At 40.3% G+C, this 11,943-nt stretch overlaps 1 protein-coding gene across 1 annotated transcript; it reads right to left on the bottom strand.

Annotated features, from left to right (window-relative positions):
• Positions 1-445: 445 nt before the first annotated feature.
• On the bottom strand, positions 446-10,811 carry LSMEM1 (leucine rich single-pass membrane protein 1). Its single transcript, XM_051632529.1, has 5 exons — positions 10,730-10,811; positions 9,740-9,941; positions 7,632-7,772; positions 4,511-4,648; positions 446-720 (listed from the first exon to the last, which is right to left on the bottom strand). The coding sequence occupies exons 3-5, from the start codon at positions 7,756-7,758 to the stop codon at positions 536-538; spliced, it is 450 nt and encodes a 149-aa protein (XP_051488489.1). The 5' UTR covers positions 7,759-7,772; positions 9,740-9,941; positions 10,730-10,811; the 3' UTR covers positions 446-535.
• Between the last annotated feature and the right edge of the window lie 1,132 nt (positions 10,812-11,943).

The following is an 11,943-nucleotide window of genomic DNA, read 5'->3' as shown; positions in this document are numbered from 1 at the left end:
TTTTCACAAAAGAAGTAGTAAGTCAATTTAAACGCACAGAAAGGAAAACCAACAAACTCCGTGGTAGAACTGGATTTATTTATAAGTTATGGAATCTAAAGTTATCCTTAAATACAAATAATAGAGAAGCAAACACAAAACTTGTTCCAAAGGAACAGGAGAATGACTAAGTGAACAAAGTCATGCTGGAATCATATGAATAGAAATCACTATTTTCTGTGATTTTTCACTCACATTTAAAGTAAAACTAAGACCTTAGTCCTGCAATTTACAATGCATAGAGAATCTGGAACTCATGCCCAAAATTCTTGACAATCCATTGTTTATTGTAAATCAGATGGACTTAGTTTTCAAAACCTATATTCACATAAAACAGGATAAAATAATGTTTTTAAAGATTGTTCATTCAGCTGGATTTTCCAATGCTCCAGTGACCATATCAGAATGTTTAAGTAACCCGTATGCCATATGTGAAAATATGAATACATGAATATGCTGAATCTCATTCCAAAGCAGATCTTTTCTCCAGGGACTTTCAGCTCAGCATGGGGTCCTCATGAAGGTTAGGAGACTGTGTGAAGAGGTATCTCCCCTTTTCCTTAATCCCTGGTTGATTTAGATGCTTTAATATAATATTGTTCATTTTCTTAAGCTCTTCTATGTTCTTCTTTTCAGATATCAGTCTGCTTGATATTTGGTCCATCTGGTTTCTAGTTTGAACTTGAAATGAAAATTGTACTGCATTAATTGGCAACATTTAAGTCAAGAGAATCACTACCCTCTCTTGCATTCCCATGGGAATTACGATGAATAAATATATTAATCAGGAAAACAACTGCAGAACCTAATGATAGGAAGTGCTGCATCTGGTGGATTTACCTACTCACTACATTCTTTAATTGCTTATTTTCTCTTTTTATGCATGTTAGTGTAGTGTGATAAAATCAACTATGGCAATGTCAAATTTTGCAGTATTCAGGTCTGCATCTGTTCTGTTAATGTCCACAGGAAAATGTCTCTTCTAGGGCTCCAAGATCCTATTTCTGAACAGCATGCAGCCATGGTCCTCATGGGAGACTTCAACCACCCTGACATCTGTTGGAAGAACAACTCTGCTAAACACAAACAATCTAGGAGGTTCCTAGAGTGCAAAGATGGTAACTTCCTTTTCCAAGTAATCAAGGAACCAACAAGGAGAGGTGCTATGCTGGATCTTGTCCTCACCAATGAGGAAGGGCTGGTGAGGGATGTCAAGCTCAAGGGCAGCCTAGGTTGTAGTGACCACGAAATGGTGGAGTGCAAGATCTTTAGGGCAGCAAGGAGGGCTCACAGCAAGCTTACTACCCTTGACTTCAGAAGGGCAGATTTCAGCTTCTTCAGGGATCTGCTCAAGAGAGTGTCTTGGTATAACATCCTAGAGGGTAGAGGGGCCCATGAAGCTGGCTGATATTTAAGGATCACCTTCCTCAGGCCCAAGAGCATTGCATCCCAACTAAGAGGAAGTCAAGCAGAAACTCCAAGAGGGTGGCATGGATGAGTAAGCAGCTCCTAGAAAAGCTCAAACTGAAGAAGGAGGCATACAGGGGGTGGAAGCTAGGGCAGGTATCCTGGGAAGATTACAGAGAGGTTGTCCAAGCAGCTAGGGATCAGGTTAGGAGAGCCAAATCCCTGCTAGAATTAAATCTTGCCAGGGATGTTAAGAACAATAAAAAAAGCTTCTTTAGGTATGCTGGGGAGAAAAGGACATCCAAGGAGAGTGTAGGCCCTCTCCTGAAGGGAACGGGCAAGGTAGCAACACCGGATAATGAGAAGGCTGAAGTCCTCAATGGCTTCTTTGCTTCAGTCTTCTCTGGCAAGTGCTCCAACCTCAACACAAAGGCCACAGAAGGTGAAACCAGGGACTTGGAGAATTAATTACTCCCCAGTGTAGGTGTAGAGCAGGTTTGTGACCATCTAAAGAATCTGAAGGTGCATAAATCTATGGGACCTGATGGGATTCACACACGGGTCCTGAGGGAGCTGGCAAATGAAATTGCTAAGCCTCTATCCATCATATTTGAGAGGTCATGGCAGTCTGGTGAGGTTCCCACTGATTGGAAAAAAGGGAACATAGTCCCTATTTTCAAAAAGGTGAAAAAGGAAGACCCAGGGAACTACAGGCCGGTCAGTCTCACCTCTGTGCCTGGCAGGGTCATGGAACAGATCCTCCTGTAAAGTCTGCTAAGGCACATGGAAAATAAAGAGGTGACTGGTGACAGCCAACATGGCTTCACTAAGGGCAAGTCAGGATACCAATCTGTGTGGTGTGGTTGACACCCAAGAGGGAAGGGACGCCATCCAGAGGGACCTTGACAGGCTGGAGAGGTGGGCCAGTGCCAACCTCATGAAGTTCAACAAGGCCAAATGCAGGGTCCTGCACCTGGGCTGGTGCAACCCCAGGCACAAATACAGGCTGGGGGAAGAATGGCTGGAGATCAGTGCTGAGGAGAAGGACATGGGGGAGGTGGTAGATGAGAAGCTCAACATGAGCCACCAGTTTGCTCTGGAGCCCAGAGGGCCAACTGCATCCTGGGCTGCATCAAAAGAAGTGTGGCCAGCAGGGCCAGGGAGGTGATTCTGCCCCTCTACTCTGCTCTGGTGATACCCCACCTGGAATACTGTGTACAGTTCTGGGGCCCTCAGCACAAGAAAGATATAGACCTGTTGGAGAGGGTCCAGAGAGGGCCACCAAGATGATCAAAGGCCTGGAGCACCTCTGCTATGAAGGCAGGCTGAGAGAGTTTGGGCTGTTCAGCCTACAGAAGAGAAGGCTCCGGGGAGACCTTATAGAAGCCTTCCAGTACCTGAAGGGGCCTACAGGAAAGCTGGGGAGGGGCTTTTCATCAGACAAGATAGTGATAGGACAGGGGGTAATGGTTTTAAACTGAGAGAGGGGAGATTTAGGCTAGGTATTAGGAAGAAATTCTTCACTATAAGGGTGGTGAGGAACTGGAATGGGTTGCCCAGGGAGGTTGTTGGTGCCCTGTCCATGGAAGTTTTTAAGGCCAGGTTGGACAAGATTTTTGTGCAACCTGATCTAGTGGTAGGGTTCCCTGCTTATGGCAGGGGGGTTGAACTTGATGATCTTTAAGATCCCTTCCAACCTTAGTGATTCTATGATTCTATGCAGCTGTATTTTTCTAAAAGTACAATTACTGTAACACACAGCAGACTACAGTCACATCACATTTCCGAAAGCATTTAGATTACTTGAAAATTCTTGCATATATTGGCATTTGGAGGCCAGTTTCCTCTGCAACACCAGTATGCAGTATCTGTCACATACACTTCTGGAGCTATTTTTATTTTGGCTTTCTGAAGTTAACAAAATTTACCCATGGGTTTTGAAGTTTAAGTCTAATAGTGCCAATGGTAAACAAATCTATGTCTCTGGATTGAATCTGAAACAGTGCTGGAAATCAGTTTCAAAAACCACAAGCCTCCACCAGCCTGAGCCCAAGGAAATTCCTTTAATCCCTGTAAGTAGCTGTTTCACTATTACTTTACCATTTTTCCACTAGAGGGGCATATTACTCATTTTCTATACCAGGGTTCTACTTTTAGCAACTCTCTATTAAGGAAGACTAGAAATCAAGAATGAGATACTTTAATCAGGGTTTCACAGTCATGCCACTGAAAATTCCCTTTGTGTTCTTTACTTGTCTGATACTCTGTTCTTTAAGCACTTGTGGGCAAATTCACTCGAAGGTTAGGATTTCCTCTTCAAAAAGGAAGATGAGGATTTTTCCTATGTTCCAGCAGATTCCTTAAAAGAAATCCTGATTTTACATGGATTACAATTCATTCAAAATGGACTTGTAAGTTAAAATAATGCACTTTGTACTCTGCTTGATACCATTAGCCCTGAAAACCCCAAGCTGGCAAGGACTCCCTGAATCAGGGTCACCAGTAGCCAGGTGTTTAACTAAGGCAGCCAAAACAGAACAGTAACTATGTCTACAGGGTCAATGCTACGTGCTAGTGTTGATGTATCTTATCTGATTTTTTGTTTCTTATGTTTGATATTTTCTTATTTCCAAACCAATTTCCAGCCAGTACTTAGCTGGAAACCTTCATGTTTTTCTTCAAGTAGCCTGATGGAAGTGTTAGCCTGGGTGTAATTCCAGTTTCAGTGGAATGACACCAATACTGAGTTTTATCTGGAGTGGAATGGATGGTATGTTGTCAAAGTATCTCACTGCCATACAGTCATCTTTAACTTAATTTCCAGATGCCATTTTAAGCAGCACAGTATATAACGCTGCTGAGCTAAAGTCTTCACAGAAGCTCACAAAACCTTAGCTCTGAGAAGAAAATTGTGCCTTTTAGCTCAGAAAGTAGAGGACCAAGGTGCACTGCCTTTGACCATGCAAATAGAGCAGCAGCATGTCATAAGGTAGCATGACACATTTCAGCAAAGTTCTTATTCCAACTGACCCTACCTTTAAGAACCACTCTTTGGTTTACTTACTTATTAAGAATATTACAAATGAAACAAGTGCCAAACTGACGATCAAAGTAAGAATAAAAGTGGTGAAGAATAAGCGCTGTTTTCTTAGGTTGCTCCCTGCTGTGTTTTCTCCAGTACCACCAGTGCTCTCTTCCTCATCTGTCATGAGATGACAAATAATTTAGTGATAAAGTTTGTGAAGGTTGGTTAGGATAAACATGACAAAATGCTTCTGGCTCCATGAAATGATGCACAATATATCATAACATAACTTCTTTACAGCTCAGTTTTGCGTATATATATTCATTCACTAACTTTGTTTCTTCTTCTGTTTGACAATAGAAGTATTCCTTGGGATTATTAATTTACCATATTAAGTACCTCAGTTAAACTCCTGATGTTGGATAGGATGAATGTTTATATTAAAACAATTTTTCTCAGTATTCTTCTTAAGGTTTTGTTTCATTCCGATAAAAAATGAGGTACATATCCTCCCAAATTGCCAAAAATTGAATGGACTCTCACATGGCCTACATAGGTTGTCCTTCAAGCACATGAAGAATGAGGAGGAAAAAAGGACAAATAGTTGCTATGCTGCCCTTGAATGAGCATGGCAAGCCAGTTTATTACTTTTTTAAGAATGTGTTGCATATAGGGAAAGTCAGTAGTTTCTCTCATAGAAAGAGCTGCAATTAAAAGAGAGGTGGCCATCAGCCTTAAAGATAATAGGTAAAGTCAAGTGAGTGCCATGAGAAAATTCGTGTGAATATTAAAAAAAAATCATACTTGAGCCAGATTTGTTTAATCCCAGATTTGCATACTACTTTAACTACTTACTAAGGTTTGGTTCTATTTTATATTTTGGAGAGAGCCAGGAGCTAATCTCATTTCATTTTGGTGTCAAATACATACTAACATTACATGCAAGTTAGTGTAATTCCTCATCCTGTAATAGCACTTTTGGCATTCTGAAAGGGAGAGTAGCCTGTGCAGCTGTGAAAAATATATTTCTAGATCATGTTCTTCTTGTAGCTGGTAGAAATCTTTGAAGTCTTTGCAACTGAGCCTGTAGTGATAAAGCTGCGTATGTCATTACAGCACTTTAATAATGAACCAAGCTGGGGCTGACCAACTCACTGAGCTATCAGGAAATCTCTGGGAATAGCTCTGCTTTTCTTCACTGCATTTAACACACCCCTGCCCATGGGGAAGCTGTAACCTTTTAATATTTGGGGTCTGGGGAATTATTTTTATTCCGTTAGCATTCGTAATAAATGCATCATATACTAAGTGCCTACATCAATATTGCTTCCTAATCAGACTTATAAGGATGGCAAGGCCTGCTACTGCTGTCTCTCAAGCATACTAAGCTATCAATAGAGGTCTCAAAAGTGGTTTGTGCTTGCTCTGCCTAATGAATGCTTCTTACTATTTCAGCTGGCTGAACATGCCAGATAGCAGTGGTGTGAGGAATCAGTGAACACAGATTCTTGCCAAGCTGTAAACAGTGGGACCATTTCATCATCTAAAACATAAAGACATTGCTGTTTGGCTGCTACCAAAGCAATTAAAAAGTATATAAATTTTAAATAGCTTTTAACATGTTTGCTAGTGTGTTTGATTATGCCAGGTCATATTAAGCCAATGAACGAAAAGATTGCTGTGTACTGCAATGCTCTCTAAACACAATTTTTAAACCAAATTGGGAATCTGCTGTATTACTAATAGATCATTCATAAGATTTTAGTGTTTATCAGGAGTTGAAAAATACTCCATAGCTCTCACTGATTTTCTGGCAAGAGAAGCAGAATTTTATACTGCTGAGTAAGGCAGCTAAAGACTGTCAAAAGTTAATTTTAGATATTTAACTGATGGGATAAGGTATCTACACAATCTCCAAGTTAAAAAAAAATTAAAAATATATATTTATTTTAGAAAATAACCCTAGAAGGAGCCAAAGCACTTTACAAAGTGATGCATAAAATACGTATTAGGCTACCTTTATTTACTGCTTAAAGGTAGGGAGGCATGTGATTATTCCACAGAACCCTGTATATTTAACTGGAAAGTAAACAATATTGTCCAGTAAATATCACAAAAGAAAGCAAGACAGTCACACTGCAAAAAGTTTTTGCTGTTATAACTGATTTATCCCACTGTCTCATTTTGTACTTGTAAAAGTGACAATATCAAGATAATCTACAAATGAAATTCAAGTAGCTTACGTTTACGTCTTTGTGTCAAATATAGAAACCAGCACCACTCCAGTTAGTTGAATTAGGAACAGTTAGAAGACTCAGAAACAGAAGTAATGGAAAGACATTTAAGTCCTGTAACTAGAAGCATGATTAAGTTATGGGCATTTGAAACTATAGCTGTTTTATAGTTTTTCTTGAGTCAAATTTGCCATTCTAGTAAGGGAAATCAAAGCAGATTCAAGTATTGTTATGTGGAATGCTGCTGAAGAACTCCAGGTCTTAAGATGTTTTCAGGTCACAACTCAAATATATTGTAGCTATCACTGGGTGAAAATATTCTTGTTGCCATGAGAAATCAAAGATAAAAGCTGCATAAATCAGTTGAAGAGTGAGAGCCTTTATCTGAAAATGTAAGTAAAGAGAATCTGCAAATTAAAATGCCTAAAAGTCTCATGGAATATTTCAGGTAACTGGTTTGAGTCCTTAGGGTATGTGTCTTAAAAGAATGAAAATATAATTCTCTGGTGCCTCTATTGCCATGTGTGAATGTTAGTGCTTGTGAAGTGTTCCAGTGCTATTCGGGTAGTAGGTGTATATTGAGCATTACTAGAGATGTTATCCTGCAAAGGGTCACCTCATGGATCCCAATGAAAACAGAAGTTAAGTTCATGCTTGACTGAATTCCTAGCCAAATGCCAAGACATTCAGGAACCTGCTAACTGAAATATTCAGCAGGACCAGCTAAACCATTCATCTGTCTAAACCATGCCATTTTCAATCTTTTCCTTGTAGTTTTCAGTACAGAGCTTGACATACACACATGGGCCATACACACTGGGCTGCTAACATGAGTGCAACACTATGTGGTCTTTTCAAATGCCATACACAACTCTTCTGTGACAGCCTGTTGTATCTAGAGAAAATCACAATGCTCTTGTACGTACCTAGCACATGCTGGGATTCATCTGGACAAACATTCAGTTTGTTCAAGTTGTTTAAGGAGTCAACTACATAAAGTTTTCCTTCTTCATGATTATCCGGCAGGTTAATTTCCAAGGAAGGCCTCTCCATTATATCTAAAAGAACTAATAATTAAAAAGGTAAATTAAAACATGGATACAGGAAATAAGTGGCAACAGTTGGTGTCCTGTTCCAAGGAAGTGCTGAGCAGCCTTAACTACCTTTAAAATAAAGGGATCGGAAGGACCAGCGTATTTACTAGATCTTGAAGGCAAGGGTAACTCAGTACATTGCACCTGTTTCTTCTTGGAGATCTTTGAGTATAAGATTTCATTTCTACATTATGTTTGTGCATGTGCATGTGTGTGTGGAGAAAGAGATAAAGAAAAATCTGTTTGACCAGCTCCAGCATTTATTTGAATGTTAGTTATTTAGTCGTACAACCCTTTCTGTTTGGCGAGTACTTGGTAAGATGATGGGTGATATCCTGGTCACAGTGAGAGCAAACCTTCACTAACACTACCAGGAAGGATGTCACTCAGGTCCTCTGCTTTCAGCAACAAAAAATTCAGAGATAGGACAGAAAAAGCAGGTACAGATGTAGGAGATTAGCAGCAAGAATATGAGTCTGCTTATACACCTTAGGATATCACTATGAAGTTATTGTTTGTAAAAAATGGAGCAAAACATTATCTTCTAATGTGGTTCTACTCTGCATAAACTCGAGTTTTGGACAAATTAAAGCCTGATGGCAAAGCCTTTTCTTTGACTAGTACTCCTTGATTCAAAAAACAGCACTTGGTGATGCCCAGTCAGCAGCTTCTCTGCAAAGTCTGGGTGCATGAACTCATTGTTTGTATAAAGTAAGTTCTGAGGAGAAATTATATATAAAGAAGAAGCAATATGTAAAGCAGGCTCCTCTGTGAATTGCACATTATTCCTTAACAGTCCTGGCAATAAGGAGATGCAGATTCTCTAACTAGGCATCTTAGATCACTACACTGATCACTGAAAACTCCCTCTGTAATTATTGAAGAAAGAAACCATACCTCCAGGTAACATTTCTCTTATTCTGAGATACATTTTTTTGCTGAATAAATACTGAGCTTCAGTAAGTCAGAAGACTAAGTGCTTAAATCGCTCCTGACAATGGGCTCATTCTCCTTACAGCAGGGACTGAGCAGCCTGCTTTTATACTTCTATTTAACAGGATGTAAAACAAGATTACAGCTTTTTTTTTTTTTTTCTCTCCTCGGAATTGCTGCTGCAAACTCAAAGATAAGGCAGAAAAGCTGGCATAGCAGTGCTTGCCCTTACCTAGCAAATGACTTTTAGGTGTGCAGCAGTGAGCGCAGGTCAGGTGGCTGTGTCCACTGCCCTTCCCTGGGATGTGTGGTGGTGCCAGGCACACAGCCTGCCAGCCAATCCTCAGTCCTGGCCAGCGCTGGCTCTGCTGCCTCCCCACCAGCCCAGCCCCAGCAGGTGCAGGCCTTACCCAGCCCTGCGCTGCCACTGCAGCCTGCTAAAAGTTACTGCCTCGTGCACAGGCTTTTGGTTATTTTTAGCTTCCAAAGAGCAGTTGTTTCTCATGGGTATTTTGATTAGTGTCTCCCCGCAACTTCAGGGAAGACTCATTCTTAACAGCTTGAGCTGTAATAAATGTGAGTACCTTTGACTCATTAATATTATTGATGATATGTCTCTGCATTCATTATTAATTATTTAAAACCTGTTTCTTCATTGTGCATGTAACTGCAGTAGAGATAGTAATTATTATTTATTCAGCAAAGTCTACATTACATTTATTCATTTCCATTGACATGCCAAACAACAGAGACATCCGTGTCACTGACCAGAAGTATTGATTCATTTCCCAGTAAATAATCTAAACTTTGTGGGTTTTGGAGTCACTCCACTTGTACTTCAGCCTTGCTTGAAGACCTTTTTTCCCTCTCAGCTTTTAAATTTCTCCTGAAGTTGTTGTGGTAAAATTAGAACTTACTGTGAAAACACATTGAAAATTCTTCACAGAAAAAAGGAAAACAATGAAGTCTAAAAGGGAATAAAAATTGGAGAATGAAATATTACTTACAATGTAAACGCCTTCAGGTAATAGGTCAGTATGGAAGAAATCAGCCAGTGAAAATCACCCAAAGAAAACTCCTCTCTCTACCTTTAGACCCATAGGAACCTGTCAGATCCTGCAGGACCCATGAAGGCAGCTACCAGACTGTCACTTCCAGTCTATTTTTAGACTTTATCTTGGCCAAGTGTACTGACTTCACAATATTAACCTGTTTAAAAATAAATCAGCAGATATACAGTATATGATATTGGAATCATTGCAGTAATAACCTATCATGGAGAATGAGGTTTGTTACTGATGATCTAATTATACTAATTATGATTTCATTAACCTTTTGGTTTATGATGCTTTTTTGTAACTCATTTGCTATGCAGAAGAGTCATATCTACAATACTGTAGCTATGAGTAACCAGCTTGCTACGCAGAAGAGTCATATCTATAGTATTGCAGCTCTGAGTACTTTAAAGGCATAGACCAGAAAAAAACCAGCACAGGGTATTTTCTTCCTTATCCCGCACACTTAAAAATTCAAGTGGAACAATATTATGGGATGGACTAGTTTTCCTGCCATCCTTTGCTGCTTAAAAAATACATTCTGAGGAATTGTTTGAGTTCTGGTAACTGTGCCTTTGCACAGCTCTCTTGATTGCTAGTGTTTTTTTGCCAACATGGCAGAATGTAATGTCACAGCACATCAAATGACAGGCAACTGACATACAGAGGGATCACACCTCAAAACAACAAATTCTGAAACCATTCTGTATGTCTAAAATTGTGAACCCCTTTAAACTGAAAATGTATTTTTCTTTCAGGAAACAGAAGAGAGAATACATGTTCTGACTCAGTTTCCCACCCTCAGCTGATGAGCTCTGCCACTGCCCAGTCCAAGTAGCTGGGTCAGTAATGCAGATGTAACAAGCTTGCTCCCTTTCTGCAGGGGTGTCCTCAAAGGCCTCCCTCCAAACAAGGATGGGCAAACCAGAAGAAAAATCTCACCTCCATCCCTAGAAGATTCCGGACACCATCCTAACTGGAAGACAAGGACTGAGGCCTACCCTGTTCTAAGCTTGAAAAGGTCTACAAACTCATCAGATCTCTGCAGGGCAGGAAGACTGCATGTCTGCCCTCAAAAAGCCTTGGAAGCCTTCCTGGTCTCTGTGGTTGGCAGTTACAGTGTAATGGGGAAAAAGGCAACCACATGCTTGGCCACCTGCCAGGAGGTGCTGTGAAATCGATTTTGCAGGATACTGGCAGAACAGGAAGCTACCAAAAGTGCTACATTACACTAGCAAAGCCTGCCTAAGGTGACTGCCCAGAAGCCATGGGAAGGACCAGCAGGCTTGTGGGAACAGTTTAGGCCAAGGGAGGCAACATCTTGGGCTAGGCAAACACAGGTAGACAGCTGCACCTAGTTCCAGGGTCAGAAGTTTCTTCTCCACTTTTGTGACAAACACCAACAACACACATCAATAATAGCACAGATTTCAGTTGAAGGCCTTGTTGTAGTCTAAGTAAACATTTTCATAAGCCAAATAAATTATTACATAATGCATTATTTGAGAATAAAGCTCAAAGGTACTCTGATTAGCATGTATAGGTGTAGCAAGGTAGGCACCAGTCTCTTCTCCCAAGTAACAAACAATAGGACAAGAGGAAATGGTCTCAAGTTATGCCACAGATTTAGATACTAGGAAAAATTTCTTCACTGAAAGGGTTGTCACGCACAGAAACAGTCTACCCAGGGAAGTGGTGGAATTGCTGTATCTAGTGGTATTTAAGAGACATATAGATATCATGCTTTGGGACATGGTTTAGTGGTAGCACTACTATGGCAGTGTGCTATAGTAATGGTTGGATTTGATGTTAAAGGCTTTCTCCAAAGTTACTGTTTTTTTAGAATAGGTTCTGCTATAATCTGTAACTAAAAAAAAAAACCCCAAACAACAACAACAACCACCCAAACACACCAACCCAAACCCAGAACTCTCCCTTATCAAAGCAAGCAGTTTTCAGGGTGTGGGGTTCTCTTGGGGTGTAATGTTTACTTTCTCTGCTTTAAGCAGCTACAGGTTTAAGAACATTTAGGCTACTAAGCACTTTTACTCCAGCTATCTAGCTTTTAATGTTTTTATTGTATAAAACTCATAGTCCCAGAGAAGGACAGGTCTGTTACTGGCAAAGTTCAGTCCTCTAGAGTCAGAAACTGAGGG

The sequence above is a fragment of the Apus apus genome, chromosome 1, assembly GCF_020740795.1.
Source record: "Apus apus isolate bApuApu2 chromosome 1, bApuApu2.pri.cur, whole genome shotgun sequence".
Taxonomy (NCBI): domain Eukaryota; kingdom Metazoa; phylum Chordata; class Aves; order Apodiformes; family Apodidae; genus Apus; species Apus apus.
The sequence above is the reverse complement of the archived record's forward strand: the minus strand, read 5'-3'. Positions and strand labels throughout refer to the sequence as shown.

Excerpts from the sequence above, each read along its gene's own strand:
- LSMEM1 (XM_051632529.1), bottom strand. The coding sequence starts at position 7,758 with ATGGAGAGGCCTTCCTTGGAAATTAACCTGCCGGATAATCATGAAGAA. Across the intron at positions 4,649-7,631 it reads TGAATCCCAGCATGTGCTAG|ATGAGGAAGAGAGCACTGGT; the intron begins GTACGTACAAGA and ends ATCTCATGACAG. Across the intron at positions 721-4,510 it reads ATTTGTAATATTCTTAATAA|TTCAAACTAGAAACCAGATG; the intron begins GTAAGTAAACCA and ends TTTCATTTCAAG.